The sequence below is a fragment of the Tripterygium wilfordii genome, chromosome 2, assembly GCF_013401445.1.
Source record: "Tripterygium wilfordii isolate XIE 37 chromosome 2, ASM1340144v1, whole genome shotgun sequence".
Lineage (NCBI taxonomy): Eukaryota > Viridiplantae > Streptophyta > Magnoliopsida > Celastrales > Celastraceae > Tripterygium > Tripterygium wilfordii.
In genome coordinates, this window is record NC_052233.1 from 6,467,371 (window position 1) to 6,482,260 (window position 14,890).

At 36.4% G+C, this 14,890-nt stretch overlaps 2 protein-coding genes and 2 non-coding genes across 4 annotated transcripts; 1 reads left to right on the top strand and 3 right to left on the bottom strand.

Moving 5' to 3' along the window:
- Positions 1 to 321: 321 nt before the first annotated feature.
- On the bottom strand, positions 322 to 466 carry LOC119983604. The gene has a single exon (XR_005464665.1). It is a non-coding gene; the product is annotated as a small nucleolar RNA snoR136 (small nucleolar RNA).
- Positions 467 to 533: 67 nt separating this feature from the next.
- Positions 534 to 619, bottom strand: LOC119983868. Its single transcript, XR_005464767.1, has one exon. It is a non-coding gene; the product is annotated as a small nucleolar RNA SNORD25 (small nucleolar RNA).
- A 6,748-nt stretch (positions 620 to 7,367) lies between these two features.
- On the top strand, positions 7,368 to 11,043 carry LOC120015629 (asparagine synthetase [glutamine-hydrolyzing] 1). The gene is made up of 13 exons (XM_038868141.1): positions 7,368 to 7,648; positions 8,037 to 8,175; positions 8,373 to 8,468; positions 8,595 to 8,736; positions 8,835 to 9,025; positions 9,109 to 9,270; positions 9,365 to 9,445; positions 9,525 to 9,746; positions 9,845 to 9,979; positions 10,072 to 10,152; positions 10,235 to 10,321; positions 10,410 to 10,517; positions 10,615 to 11,043. The coding sequence occupies exons 1-13, from the start codon at positions 7,569 to 7,571 to the stop codon at positions 10,852 to 10,854; spliced, it is 1,764 nt and encodes a 587-aa protein (XP_038724069.1). The 5' UTR covers positions 7,368 to 7,568; the 3' UTR covers positions 10,855 to 11,043.
- Positions 11,044 to 11,167: 124 nt separating this feature from the next.
- LOC120015641 (protein PMR5-like) lies at positions 11,168 to 13,712 on the bottom strand. The gene is made up of 5 exons (XM_038868152.1): positions 13,251 to 13,712; positions 12,972 to 13,143; positions 12,463 to 12,641; positions 12,230 to 12,388; positions 11,168 to 11,641 (listed from the first exon to the last, which is right to left on the bottom strand). Exons 1-5 carry the CDS (start codon positions 13,571 to 13,573, stop codon positions 11,305 to 11,307), a joined length of 1,170 nt encoding a protein of 389 aa, XP_038724080.1. The 5' UTR covers positions 13,574 to 13,712; the 3' UTR covers positions 11,168 to 11,304.
- Between the last annotated feature and the right edge of the window lie 1,178 nt (positions 13,713 to 14,890).

Sequence of the window (14,890 nt, forward strand, 5' to 3'; positions counted from 1 at the left end):
AAACCCTTTAAGCTAAGCACATCTGTATCAGATTATCTTAAAATATTCTCTAAAATACAAATAAAATATTAATTTTCTCTATTTTACAGATTATCTATTTCTCTACATCATTAAAATAATATTTGTTTCTCTTTCCCTATTAATAGATATAAAAATACCTAAAATGATAAAAAAAAAAGATAAAAAACAGAGCAACAACTGAGATAATAAAAATATCTAAAATAATAAAAATTTAATTTGAAGATCAAAGACAGAGCTACTGAGATACTGATCGATGTGCAGTGAAAATTTCAATAGAATAAATGTGACAACACTTGAATGTAATATAGCTCCCCAACGTCCAAGTACAACACTAAAATAACCGCATTGGATAGCGAGGGGAACAAAATTTATAGGCTTCACCTTTTGTATTAACTAGCACATATCATCAAAGTGCAGAGCTAATGAACCGTAAGAGGATGGCCAAAACAATCAAAGACTAAATTAAACAAACATAAAACTCAACAAAATTGATTTATGACTTCTATGATGAACAAAACTCAGTCCCTTAGATGTTCTTAATGAATTGCGATCATTTCCGCAAAATCATTACAGGTCTGTTAGGCTCATCACTGTTCATCAATAGACAGATGCAAACAAAACAAAATTTTCATTTAACGCAATAAGATCATACTAGAAATACAGTCATAAATATAGATATAGTTGTCCCAGTATTCTCCCGGAGCTATGAGGATTTGGAAGCTCAGGGAGTGATGAAATGGAACAACACAATTAGTATTGCTTCAAGGGAACGAGTCAATTGGGAACGGAAATCCTCACTGACCAGATTGCGAAGCGTACGTAACTCGAGTAACAAATCGAAATACTCACAACGAGACTGCATACCCCAGTCTACTTCAAATCCCGTCAGATGAGATCTGAACGCGGAAGCTAAATAAAAGACCAGAATCGGCTGCCGCCCCAGATCTGCGTCCGAAGCGGCGATAACTGGAACGGAAGGTTTGGGAAGTAACGAGACTAGGGTTTAGGATTTGCAGTGAACGGAGTAGCTTAATTTATAATAAAAAAGAAAAACAATTGACGGTTGATATGAGTGGTGGTGTGGATGAACGGCTGAGACTGGACAGCTTAGTGCAACCTAATTCTACTCTCTATGAAATTACTGAAGTATCCTAAAACTTGGACCGATAATTCCAGCCCAAGACCTCGCAATATGGCCAGTTTATTAGGCCTTTCTCGGCCTGTTTTTTCTGTCCAACTCAATAAGTTACTACGCTACTAGTCTAGTACTCCGTGAGTGAGCCTTTTTTTCACGGGTCTCAGCTTTGGCAGACCCAAGTTAGGCCCATATGAGGCATTATGCGGAAATGTTAGGCCCATAAGGAGACGTCATGGAGCACACCTAGGCCCACTAACTGTTTTAGGTAATCTTTTGCTACTCCAGCACCAAATCACTCCCAACAACCGTAAACACCCCAAATAAGAACAACTCCAAATGAGAACACGAACAAGATCAGTAATTGAAATATGATAGATTTGGTTGACTATAACTTACAAGAAGAAGCCCTCATAGAACCTCTAGATTGAAACCTATGGTTGGGTCCCAAGTAGATCAAAGCCAGAGCACAATGAACCACCGAAATCTAAATAAGAATCTAGGGTTGGGTTCGAGTCTAGCCCAAGAAAATTAAAGAAAGAATCCTCTGAAGTTTCAATTAAGACAATGGGTTTCTCCTGCGACTGTGACTTTTTTCAAATTTATTTTCCGCATAAATCCTAAACACTACAAGTCATGCCTTATTTATACCAACTTAAGTTGCCTTAGACATTGGCTGAACCAATCACGGATTGCCGCATGTTCAACTCACTTGGTCTTCTACCCGCCTCAACACTTTAGCGTTTGGACCCGCCTCTTCCTTCCTTCTTGGTGACGCCAAAGATGTTCCTGCATTGGCCGGGTCAACTCCGTCTAAGAGACTCTTGTCGTCTGACGACACCAAAACTTTGGTCTCGGTGACACTAAGACTTTTCCTCTACCCGCCTTGTTAGCCATGCTCGTAAATTCTTCTGATAAGCTTTCGCTTGTCACGCCCAAAGGCTTGACTGCTCGATAGTCGCCACTCATGCCCAAAGACAGCACTTTACTTTTGGGATCCACCTTGGTATGAGTATTTTGGTCATTACTCCCTATGCTCATTAAAAGATTCTCATCATATTGTCTATTATGAAAATAGCATGAAACATAGATCACAAATGTAGATTTGATAATGAAATCCAAAAGTAAAAGATAAAGAAAATTGGACTACAAGTTTTCAAATGCGATTATTATTCTTCTCTATTTTTTCATCCCCAATAGAGGTAATTGTCAATATGTCACCATCCGCAACGTATGTGGTGACTCGAAGCCAAGTATTAGAGTAGAAGATAATATGTGCTCACATCAAAGTGAATGTAAGCCAAGTTCCGTGAAGCAATAAACCAACAAGTTTTTGACAAAATGGGTTTAGTCAATACTCGATATTGGGCTAAGTATTATGTTATATACAATCAGAATATGTCATAGGCAATGACATTGCCAGTTCTCTACCAAGTGGATAGGAAAATATAACTTGTCAATTTGGCCTCGGTTTTCAACTAAATAGGCCCCAACAATTATTCAAATGTCACCCTAGAAAAGTAAATTAGTGCATAATTGTTGAAATGTTTTGTATTGATTAATATTAAGGGTTCGCTTGGTACACAATATGTACTACTACTCATGTGCTAAACAACCATTTTGCAACAACCATTTCAAGTACAATAATGAGTTTAGCATTTTGGAATTGTGGTTGAGAGGACTATTTTACCACAATTTGAGTTTTCTTGACTAATCTGTCCTCACATTAATAATGAGTTGCCCATATTACCCCAGCTTGAATCCCTCACATTTTCTATACACATTTTGTAAAATAGAAAATTCATTGATAATTATATTAATTCATTGACTTTATTTGTCTAGAAAATATATATATATAAATATATATTATTAAAATTGAAGGGATATCAAACTGTTAATTTTCATTTTTTATTTTAAAATTTTTTTATTTTAATTATTCATCTCTATTTTAAAAATTATTTATTATTTATTTCAATAGTTATTTACATATGTTACAACTTAAATTTATAACACCCCTATAAATAATTTACCACTACATTTTCAGTAACTTTATGCTACCAACAAAAATGCAACTAAACACTAACAACATTTCAGATAACATATGTATTATTATTATTATTCAACATATTTACTACCACAATATAATATATGTTATTGTTAAAATACTCACTAAATGAAAACTAGTCACCATACTAATAAAAAAAGTGATGGGCGGTTGGAGTGATCCATCACTCCAATGTCGCTTCAGAGTGGTTACACACGCAACTTCGCCGTGTCGCCGCACGCCAGTAGTGGGTGAGAGGCTTGACTGGTCACAGATTGTGAGAGATTGATTCTATTGGAGCCTAACCCATGCTCTACGTACTCAGCCTATAATTACTTAAGGACAAAAGATTGACCAAAATAAAACTAATTCCGTAATTATTGAAATTATAGATATAGATTTGCGTGTGGAATTATTTATTAATTTGGATAGTGATCATTCACGTTGTGCGATGATGACCAAGTCCATGATTAAGGAGAGGTGAGAGTCATTGACCATGATGTGCTTGTTTAAACCTTTATGGATAAATAAATTTAATATGTAGAGAGTGTAGGAGTGGCAACTACAAGAATAGTCATTACAATGAATTCGAGTGAAGATTATTTGGTATATAACTAAAACTATAATTACTCTGTAATATCAGAGAATATATATATCGTATCAAAAGGAGACATAATTAACAGTCAACTTTCCATTTCGATTGGTACTATTAGACATATTGTTGTAGATTAATGAACAAAACTCGGATATATAAATTATGCAAAAGCAAAAGAGAAAAAGAAGACACAAGATTTAACGAGATTCGACAGAATTTGCTTACGTTATTGAACAAAAAAAAATAAAGAATTTCACTAATATGAAGAAAATTATAAAAGATATGAGTTCTTGAACTCAAGAATTAATCCAAAAAATCATTTCTCTCGGATTCTCGCACCTCAAACCCCTCTCTATGATTCTGATGAAGACCTAGTACTATTAGAGTTACAATTACTAGGAGAATATTTAGTTTTAATTATTGCCAATTAAGACAATATGACATTCATTCAAATAATAACAAAAAAAACTGAGATTTTCTTCTCAAACTTCTTTGCTTATACGTGAGTATTGGCAAGGGAATTCCTTGGATTTCTAAGGATTCATCAGATTCTTTGGACACCAAGACTTTCTGGGACCCCTTAAAAAGTTACAGAAACTTCAACTTTTATAGGTTACCCAAAATACAAGAGAAGTAAACCTAATTCTAACTCAAAACCTAACAAAATTCTGATTTTACAACAAAAATGCGTCAGACCCGTGACATTCTCGAGGAAGGACAATCTAATCTGAGCGAAACTTCATACATATGAAAACGATTTTTCCAAACGTGCATGGGACACGTGAACATGGAGAGCACATTTTATCCATGAATAATGAACACGAACAGATTGGCAAGGATAAGCATGAAGGTTGGTATGGTATGCATGATGATGATCCATGCCTCTTTTCGGGCAATAATTGGTTTACACTTTCGAGTTTCCTCGTAAGATTTGAATGAATCCTGGATTGAATTTGGGTTTCATTGCTGTCATGCTTAGCCAAATTCCACTGACAGTAGATAGGACTGCCACCAGGGCATATATATAACCTTTATCTACGTCCCATCTGTCCAATAATTCTTCAATTCATGTTATGGATATTCTTAAAAAACAGTGATGTTATGGGCACCCTTAAAAAAAAAATAAAAAAAATACTTTTTGCAATCTTCTAGTATTTATTTTCGAGATCCACCATAATAAGATTCCATTTGTTAAAATTTTATTAATTATAAAACATCAATGTGTTGCATTATATGTAGTCTAAATCAGAGAATATGTGTAATGTCACGAGTGCCCCCAGGTCAACAAAGATCGTCCATATTTTTATATCCACACATATAATCAACTATCAAAGCCTCCAATATTTGACAAAAACCAATAGATTAATCAATCGACAATTACCAAACCTAAATATTTTATCCTCCATCATTCTCAAAAATGTGATAAAAATATGTACCATAAAGTGCAACTTAATAAGTAATTAGGTTTTGGCTTATAAATTGCCTAAAAATGAACGACCGCTAAATATTTTTGTATAAATAATTAGGTTTTGGCTTATCAAGTATCAACAAACAGTTATTAAATTTCATTAGTTCCATGTGCACAGTGCACCCACCATTATTTATTTAATTATTTAATATAAATACACCCGCAATTATTATTTTTATTTGATTTTTTTATGCAAGTACAGCCACCTACTACAGGACTACTTAGTTAACTAAAATTAACTTATGGATCCCACCGGATCACTTTTTCGGTTTTTCGGATATCCCCGGAGCGCAAGAGCCAATCGTATATTCAACATTAGCTTGTTAAGCCTTCTAAAAAAAAATTTGAATCTTCGAGATCTCCCAATTCTATCTGGTCTTTGAAATTAAAGCACTCTTTAACGACGAAAAAGTTGTTTGAATTGAATTTGGATATGCATTTTTTTTTTCTTCAATCATTAAATTAGTCAAGTTTCATTCAAAATAATAAAAAAAAATTGCAATAATTACATTTGAAATACTGCACAGATGCACAGATCAATCCAAGTCACCGTTTTAATCAGCTTTGAGTCGAAGCATCCTAATAACTGACACCTACATAGTAACGTGAAAAATGCAATAAATTAGATTTTTGCAATTTTAAAATGGAGATTTACACAAATGGACAAAATGTGATAGTTGTGTTTCACAAGTAAAAAAAAATTTAGAAATAAAGACAAAATATGAGAGTTGTTTTTCAAAGCATCTCTTGATCTAGAGAGAAATAGAGAACAAAAACAAAAAAGGTGGTCCTTCGATTGTCATCAGCATATATGATATTATATCTATTTTGAATATATATAAATTATATCTAAAAACACGCATCACCTTTATTCTTTTTTTTATCTTCCTTTTCTTCTGATTTTGCTATGATAAGTACGTTTTGGGTATGTTTACATGTTACATGTTTTGGATATGTTGAAATTTTATTTGTATCAATATCACCTGCCTAAAAATTTACAAATAATATATATCATCAATAATTTATAATTAAAATAATGTTATTTGTCATCCTGAAAAATGAGTATCGTGTTATCTGTGATATTGAAAAATGATCTGCTCGTGAATACAATCATAAAATCCAATAAAAAAACATCATAAAAAATAAGATGGCAACATTACATGTGTTCCTATTGTGTTCTCCTAACTTCCTACATCTACCATACCTAATTTTTCTTCTCCGCTGAAAAAATAAGATATCTGTAAGAAACTTACATACATATATATGTATATTAGAAACAAATAACAAATGTATATTGTAAAATATATAATATATTAGCAGGTCAAAACAGATAACATATTAGCAGATCTCACGGACAGAGTAGGCCATCGTAGTTCGACCACCGATCAAGACTGTCGACCCACCAATGAGAAGCGTCGGAGTACCACGACGAACCCTCAGCCATCATTCATCGTTGTCAGCTGCTGATTCCACCAGAATTTGACCTTGAAGCCACAACCACCCATGAAGAAAATTGCCCGCTTTGCCTGTTGGAGACAACTATGTCTTAATTCACCACCATGGGAGTGTAATTTAGACTTAGGCACACTATCTTCACCCATTGACTGGCTATAATAGCCACCGGAAAAGAAAGATCCGATTTTGGTATCAAATGAAGAAGACGAGGATATTTCTGTAAATAAAATAAATGTTTATATATTTTTTATGAAATATTATTTTAATTTATCTTTATGGAACAAAACTTATTTGAGTGTTATTGTTGGAACAAAATTCAGAGACTTATATTTAATTTTTCCTTTTAAAAATATAAAAATATTATTGCTGACTCAGCACTCTCCTAAAAATATCTCTAAATTTCCGAAGGATAAGGCCTAACTCCGTAAATTCCAAAGCCCAAAATAAAATAATCAGCTGGAACAAATTATGTGCTGTCACGTGGCGCACAGGCAGAAAGACACTTTGTATGGGCCCGCCGGTTTCCAGGATTAGCCGGTGGACGGGTAATCACTACACCCAAAAAGAGGAAACAAGAGCAGGGGAGAGAAACGGTGTCGTTGGGCTCCAGCGCCTATAAATACGTGGCTCTTGATTATAGACTGAACGCATTCAGCATATAACGAAGTTATACGTGTTGTTATCTCCTGCTTACACTGCATTGCCTTCTCAGAGTTTACAGTTCCGTTTATTTTGTTCCTTTCATCTTAATCCTAATTTGCACCAATTTCTCCTCCTTGTTAAGCTGGTTGTTGGGATTTTTTTTAAAAAAATTTCTTAGATTTTTTTTCGATCGTGAAAATCCACGAAAATGTGTGGGATTCTTGCCGTTCTGGGTTGCTCTGATGACTCTCAGGCCAAAAGGGTTCGCGTGCTTGAGCTCTGTCGCAGGCAATTCTCTGTCCTTTTTTATTTTTAAATCTCATCACCTCCACATCATATTGATATATATATATATATATATGTATGTATATATACACTGTTAATTCTATGTGCGTATGTACTTGTGGTTTGGTAATTGTTTATATGTGCGTATATGAAGAAATTGCACCCGAAGACATTGTAAACAAATGAAGGTAATATGTTTTGACGGCCGATCTCTGTTTGACTGGTTGGGCATATCGCCTAGCTCGGAAGTGTTTTAACCAAAAGAGATGTGGATGCGGGACCCAATTTGAGTTACCCTATTAACAGATTAATCATAATATATATAAGAATTAAGGTTGACTAGGAAAAACAAATTAAGGTGATTGAAATGAAAACTTTTTTGTTGTAATAGATTGAAGCATCGTGGGCCTGACTGGAGTGGGATCTACCAACATGGGGACTGTTATTTGGCTCATCAACGGCTGGCAATTGTTGATCCCGCTTCTGGTGATCAACCTCTCTTCAATGAAGACAAATCCATCGTTGTCACGGTAAGAAAAATAAAAGTTTCATGTGTATTGCTTTTTATGTTTATAGTAATAAGCACCTGGAACTGTATCAATTTTGGTGCATCAGTTTTTGAGCTTATTTTGGCAATAAACTATGTAGTGAAAGCAAAATTTCAAAGTTTTCTAGAATTACTGTTTATTATGTATTGATAAAGAAAATCTAATGTCTTGAAAATTAGGTGAATGGAGAGATTTACAACCATGAAGCTCTGAGAGCAGGCTTGAAGAATCACAAGTTCCGAACTGGCAGTGATTGTGATGTTATTGCCCATCTGGTAAGTCTTCTTGGAATCATTTCTGGGTACTAATTCTTTTGAAGATGTTTATTAGATAAGGATTCTGATATGTGATTGGATATATGCTAACATTTGCAAAAATATTGTCCAATTTTACTTTAATAGTACGAGGAATATGGGGAGAACTTTGTGGGTATGTTGGATGGGATTTTCTCCTTTGTGCTATTGGATACCAGAGACAACAGCTTCATTGTTGCCCGTGATGCCATTGGCATCACCTCTCTTTATATCGGATGGGGACTCGATGGTATAATATCCCTAGATGCCCAGTTTTTCGCTCCTATATTGTTTTTATTGGGGAATTTTGATTGATCATTTTTGGTTTAATTTATTGTTCAATTATAGGATCCATTTGGATTTCATCCGAACTGAAAGGTTTGCACGATGATTGTGAACATTTTGAGTGCTTTCCACCCGGTCACTTGTATTCGAGCAAAGCAGGTGGATCGAGGCAATGGTATAATCCTCCATGGTTCTCTGAGGCCGTACCTTCGACCCCTTATGATCCTCTTGTTCTAAGACATGCATTTGAAGATGTAAATATTCATCAATTTTTCTTTTTTAATCAAATTTCAACTTTTGTTACAAGTGCTCATGTGTTGATTACAAACATATGCAGGCTGTGATCAAAAGGCTGATGACTGATGTGCCTTTTGGGGTTCTGTTATCTGGAGGTCTCGATTCATCCTTGGTTGCTAGCATCACGGCTCGTCACTTGGCGGGCACCAAGGCTGCCAAGCAATGGGGTGCACAGCTCCATTCCTTCTGTATTGGACTGGAGGTGAGTTTCAAATTGATATTGGTCATGTTTGATTCACCTTCAGTTGTATTAGCATTAAATTACTTAAATCATGATTTCCTCCTTTGCCATCCAGGGTTCTCCAGATCTGAAAGCTGCAAAGGAAGTTGCTGATTATTTGGGAACCGTCCATCATGAGTTTCATTTTACTGTTCAGGTAACAGAGCTTGATGTTTTCTTAATCTCAGTTAATGGTGCAATTTTCTGGGTTTAATTATGTTTATGTAATGTCACAGGATGGTATTGATGCCATTGAAGAAGTTATATACCATATTGAAACCTATGATGTTACGACCATAAGAGCAAGCACCCCTATGTTTCTCATTTCTCGGAAGATCAAGTCACTTGGGGTGAAGATGGTTATCTCTGGTGAAGGGTCTGATGAGATTTTTGGTGGGTATTTATACTTCCACAAGGCACCTAACAAGGAGGAATTTCACCGCGAAACCTGTCACAAGGTACTTAGATATTGCCATCACATACTGTTTCTATCTTGAACTATTTTAGAAGGTATAGGTATAAAGTGATTCACTTTGGTTCTGTTTTGATTATGAAGATCAAGGCCCTTCACCAGTATGATTGCTTGAGAGCTAACAAATCAACTTCTGCATGGGGGTTGGAAGCCCGAGTTCCTTTCTTAGATAAGGAATTCATTGATGTTTCAATGGCAATTGACCCCGAGTGGAAGATGGTATGCAAATAAACTCTTCATTTTAAACCTTTTGATACTTTACTTGCAATTTTAATGCCAAACAAGGTTCTGTGTCTTTGAATGAATTTCAGATTAAGCCTGAACAAGGCCGTATTGAGAAATGGGTTCTCCGGAGAGCATTTGATGATGAGGAGCGTCCTTATCTACCTAAGGTCTAGTTTGATTAACCATTTCCTTTGATTTCAACATTTGGAACGAACTTATTAAACTAAAACGCTTTTTTTACTGCTGCAGCATATTTTGTACAGGCAAAAAGAACAGTTTAGTGATGGTGTTGGGTATAGTTGGATTGATGGGCTGAAAGCTCATGCTGCTGAAAATGTACATATCATCACAATTTTTTTATCAGTAATTTAAACCAAAGTCAAGAGTAAGAAACTGATTGTTCGTTCATAATCTGTAACTTCAGGTGACAGACAAGATGATGCAAAATGCTGTGCACATCTTCCCACATAACACCCCGACTACGAAAGAAGCCTACTACTATAGAATGATTTTTGAGAGGTTCTTCCCACAGGTAATCCATCCAATCCATTAAAGCAATTACACTGATATTAACTAAGTTGATGTTATAGACAAAACATCTAAGATTCCTGTATTATATGGTTCTGTAGAACTCGGCTAGGCTAACAGTTCCTGGAGGAGCTAGTGTTGCTTGCAGTACTGCTAAAGCTGTCGAGTGGGATGCTGCGTGGTCGAATAATCTTGATCCTTCTGGCAGGGCTGCTCTTGGTGTCCATCTTTCTGCATATGCTCCGACTTCCAGTGCAGCAGGGATTGTGCCACCCAATATGACCGACAGCATCCATCGTATGGTGGAGTTGAGTGCCCCAGGTCTAGCTATACAAAGCTGACGTTTGCTAGGGGAGAGGGTGTTCAGTGATATTCAGGGTGGGATCTATTTGTGGCATCATTATAAGGTTTAGATGCCCAGCTGTGTAAAACTATGTACCTAGTTAAGATGTTTTCAAGTCTGTTTATCAAATACTGTGGGTTTTTTTCTTCTCTGTTCATGCAGGAATTCAGCAGCTAAATTGTGAGCATATATATCATGATGTATGTGTAGTAGGAATTTCATAAATGTGAAAGCCCAGGTCCAGCAGGATCTCTTTGGCTATGCTTCTCAGTCAAGAACTCAAAATTTCACCAATTTTCAAAGCAAAACAATGCAACAAAGAAATAAGTTACATCTTATTTCTCTTGGTAAACAATATGAGTTGATTTACAGGAGATCAAATTGACTACTAAGGGCAAAGTTAGTAACCTTGATAGTCAGTACCTAAAAAAATGTACGAATAACGAGCTTAGAAAAACAAAGCAGTGTAGAAGAGTTGATTCCAAGTATCAGGCAATCCAGGGAGGCACCAGTGGCTGCAATCAGCTGATCTGTCTGGGTTAGCTCTCTGTTGGGCGTTCAAATCACCACTATAGATTGAGGGATGCCCATCTTTCCTTAGCGCAGAAAGCATTGTAATGTCTAACAAATAAGTAGGAACACTCATGTCCCTAAGCACTGCATCCACCACCCTCATCAGCTCCATGTACTCTCCCAGGTATGTCGTTCCGCTCATTGGTGCAGTCTCTCCATAGCAATTCTTCGTTGAAGTGATAGCGGTTGGCCCTGCACTCCACTCGCTTGGGCTGGAAAGAAAGGATTTTCAGAATTTACTTTTGCCACTCAACATTGACTCAAAAGTTCTGCAAATAATGCTCAACATACTAGTTCTTATAAAGTTTGAACCAAAACCAAAACTAGCCTTTACTTTCTCAAGTATCCATTAGACTAGTACTATAAGATCACAGGCTTTCAATAGATCAACAGATATAAACTAAGATCTGAATCCCAATATGATCCATTTGTCTTTTTTAACTTTTACTTGATTGAAAACTGAAACCTGATCACATAATGACATTAAATGTCTGAATGGGTACATACAAGAATGAATAAACCTTAACTATCCCATTAATTTAGAGTTCACAGTTTTCTGTGTTCAGTTCTGTTGCTTAGAATGGGCACGTATTAATTGCCCCAAGTACAGAGTGATCCTGAAAGTCGGTGCATTCATATATGGGGATGATCCACCTGGACCCAACTTGAAGATTGAAATCAGAAGGACCCACACCACCCTAAACAAGGCCATATTGGACCCAATTTTTAGTGCTTGGAGCCCTCAGTATACTGACTAGTGTGTGTGTGTGTGAGAGAGAGAGAGAGAGAGAGAGACATACTTGTAGTGTGTAGGAGAGATGGAGAGGAAGAAAACTTTGGTTCTGGTGCTGTCAATGTTGGAGTCAATCCAATTAGCCCATGTCTTGAGCCCTTTCTCCATTGCAACCAGTCGATCCATGTCTTGGTAATATGTCCCTCCTGATTCCATGTACTCCCACCTGCCCATTTTTCACCTTTTGGTTATTAATATTTTTCAAGCCAAACATAGTCTCAAGTATTGTGACTTATTTACCCTTGGAGAGATCCTTTGTGGCTCCACCAATGGCCGGTGTTAAAGGAGAGCACATCGACTCCTCTCCAGGCGTTGCCATTCTGTGATATGTCGTCTAGCTTTAGCACCCTCTTTCCTCCCTCCACATCTATGTCCACCAGATATGGTGCTTTGTAATATGATACAGTCACTCCATAATCCTGAACCCACAAAACAAAACAACCCATTGAGCTTCACAGTCACAGAAACTTAGAGTCTCCCAGTTGTAATCAACTGGATTACTGGAAAAAGGAAAAACACCCACTTGGGTTGGGTCCAGCCAACACACTTTTTCTGGCCTTTCAGTCTTTCACAGATATCTTGAGAAAGTAAAGGCTAGTTTTGCTTTCGGAAAATGAAGAACAGAAAAGAAAAACGCTTGAAACCAAACCAAACGGCGCCTAAAAATTTTCAGATGCAAAGTCAGCAAGCCGTAATACTACTTATGAGTGTAATCTGCAATACAAAACCAGAAAGATCAATGAACTGACCAGGAACTTGAAGGTTGAGAGAGGTTCTCCTCTACTCAACTGCGTCGACGTCGACGGTGCCGTCGTTGAAATCATACAAATGAACGACTCCCATTGGTTCCGACCGAGAGAGTCGCCGACGAACATCACAGTTTTGCCTCTCATTCTCTCCAAAAACTCAAGCCCATTGAACCTAGCACCACGAAAATGCTAATCAAAGTAGTCAGAGCAAGTCAATACCATTATTAAGCTTGAAATTGAATATCCGGATTCGGAGTTAAACACGCTTAGCAATAGTACCTCGGAATCTCGCAGTTCAGAGGAGCCCACCGGTACCGGAGATAACCCGAATCGGGCCGTCCGTACATCTGGCAATTGAATTCCGGGGTGATGATCTGGCAGTCTGAGTACTGGTATAGAGGATATGAATCGTCACGAACCCAAGTTCCGGTAAACAAAGCGCAGGAGCTCCTGTTTGTCTGGAACATCGGCCGGGTTTTGTGGTGGTGGCTATGGTGATGTTTAATGCTCAGTAGAATAGCTGAAGATGCCATCTGGGTTTGTAGCAAAATAGAGCAAATAATGCTTAACAAGAAGCTACAAAACCCAGATGAAGCCGCCATTGGTGAAATGCTGCAACTCCTCGTGAAGATTGATACTGAAAAGCGAGAGAGAGGGGGAGAGAGGGGGAGGGTTTTGTTTGTTTGTGGGCATGTGAAGAAGGACGCTTGAGAGTTATAAAACGATGGGTTTTGTTTGGCGGTGGATTTCAGGATCTGTGAGCTTCCTTCATATAAATCTTAATTTTGAAGGTTCGGCCATTAGGGATAGGGTACCCTAATTTTATAAGGGAAAATTAAATATAAATCTTTAATGGAAGAGCTTTGTTCTAATAGGGACATTTTTAAAAATTTTATTCTATAAAATCCATGTATTTTAAACTAATATTTTAAAAAAGACAAACTCTTATCCTAATTTTTTTAAATAACTAAAATAACTTCAGTTTAATTATTTAAATTTTAAAAATTAATCATAAAGTTTACAGAAATTCCTCTCTCACTTACGAGAGCTCCTCTTTCACGACTATAACTGCAGGGAATATTTTTCTTTCTAATTTTCTTCGTGAAATTGATTTTCTAATATGAATCTTGCATCAATTTTGAATTTATATAATTATTCACCTTGCGATCATGTTGATTTTGGATATTCTCGGTGTTTGATTTTCTAGATCTGATCATACTCATCACGAGACTTATAGTTTTCCTTCGATCTGTCATCAATCATTATTTTCGAAAGTTTCTGTGGTGATTTTTCGTATTTTTTTTTGTTATGATTCCTGTTGCAAACTGCAGGTGATATGTTATCTGTTTCGATTAATTTGATATATGTTATAATGTTATCTGTCTTATTGAAATGTTATATGTTTGAAGTTCCAAAACAAATAACATATAAGAACAAATCTGAAACAGATATATTATCTGCAGATTCACATCCAATTTCAGAAGAAAAAAAAGAGTTCAAAAAAGCAATAAAACCTCAAAGGTGATGCCTTGGTTCATGGAGTTGACTGGTGGTGTTGATGGCCATTGGAGTTGGTCGTATTGACCGGATCTATCTCTTTTTCAAATGGTGACCGTGATTTCAAGAAGCTTTTTTGGCTAATAAAGTGATAATCGATGGCAAGTGATGATTGGACTTTGATCGAGCTGAACTAGAGTTTTATTTCGATAGTTTGTTCATCGAAAACGATGACTAGACGATCAATTTCTGGTGGTCGACATGAAGAAAGAATAAGAGAGAAGAAGAGAGAGAGAAAAAAAAAGGAGGAGGAAGAAGAATGACATCACACGTGTGACTCTAGATGGATTTTAGAGATATCTTTAGGGATATATTTGTCAACACAATACAAATGTACTTTTTTCTATTGTTTTTTCCCGTTG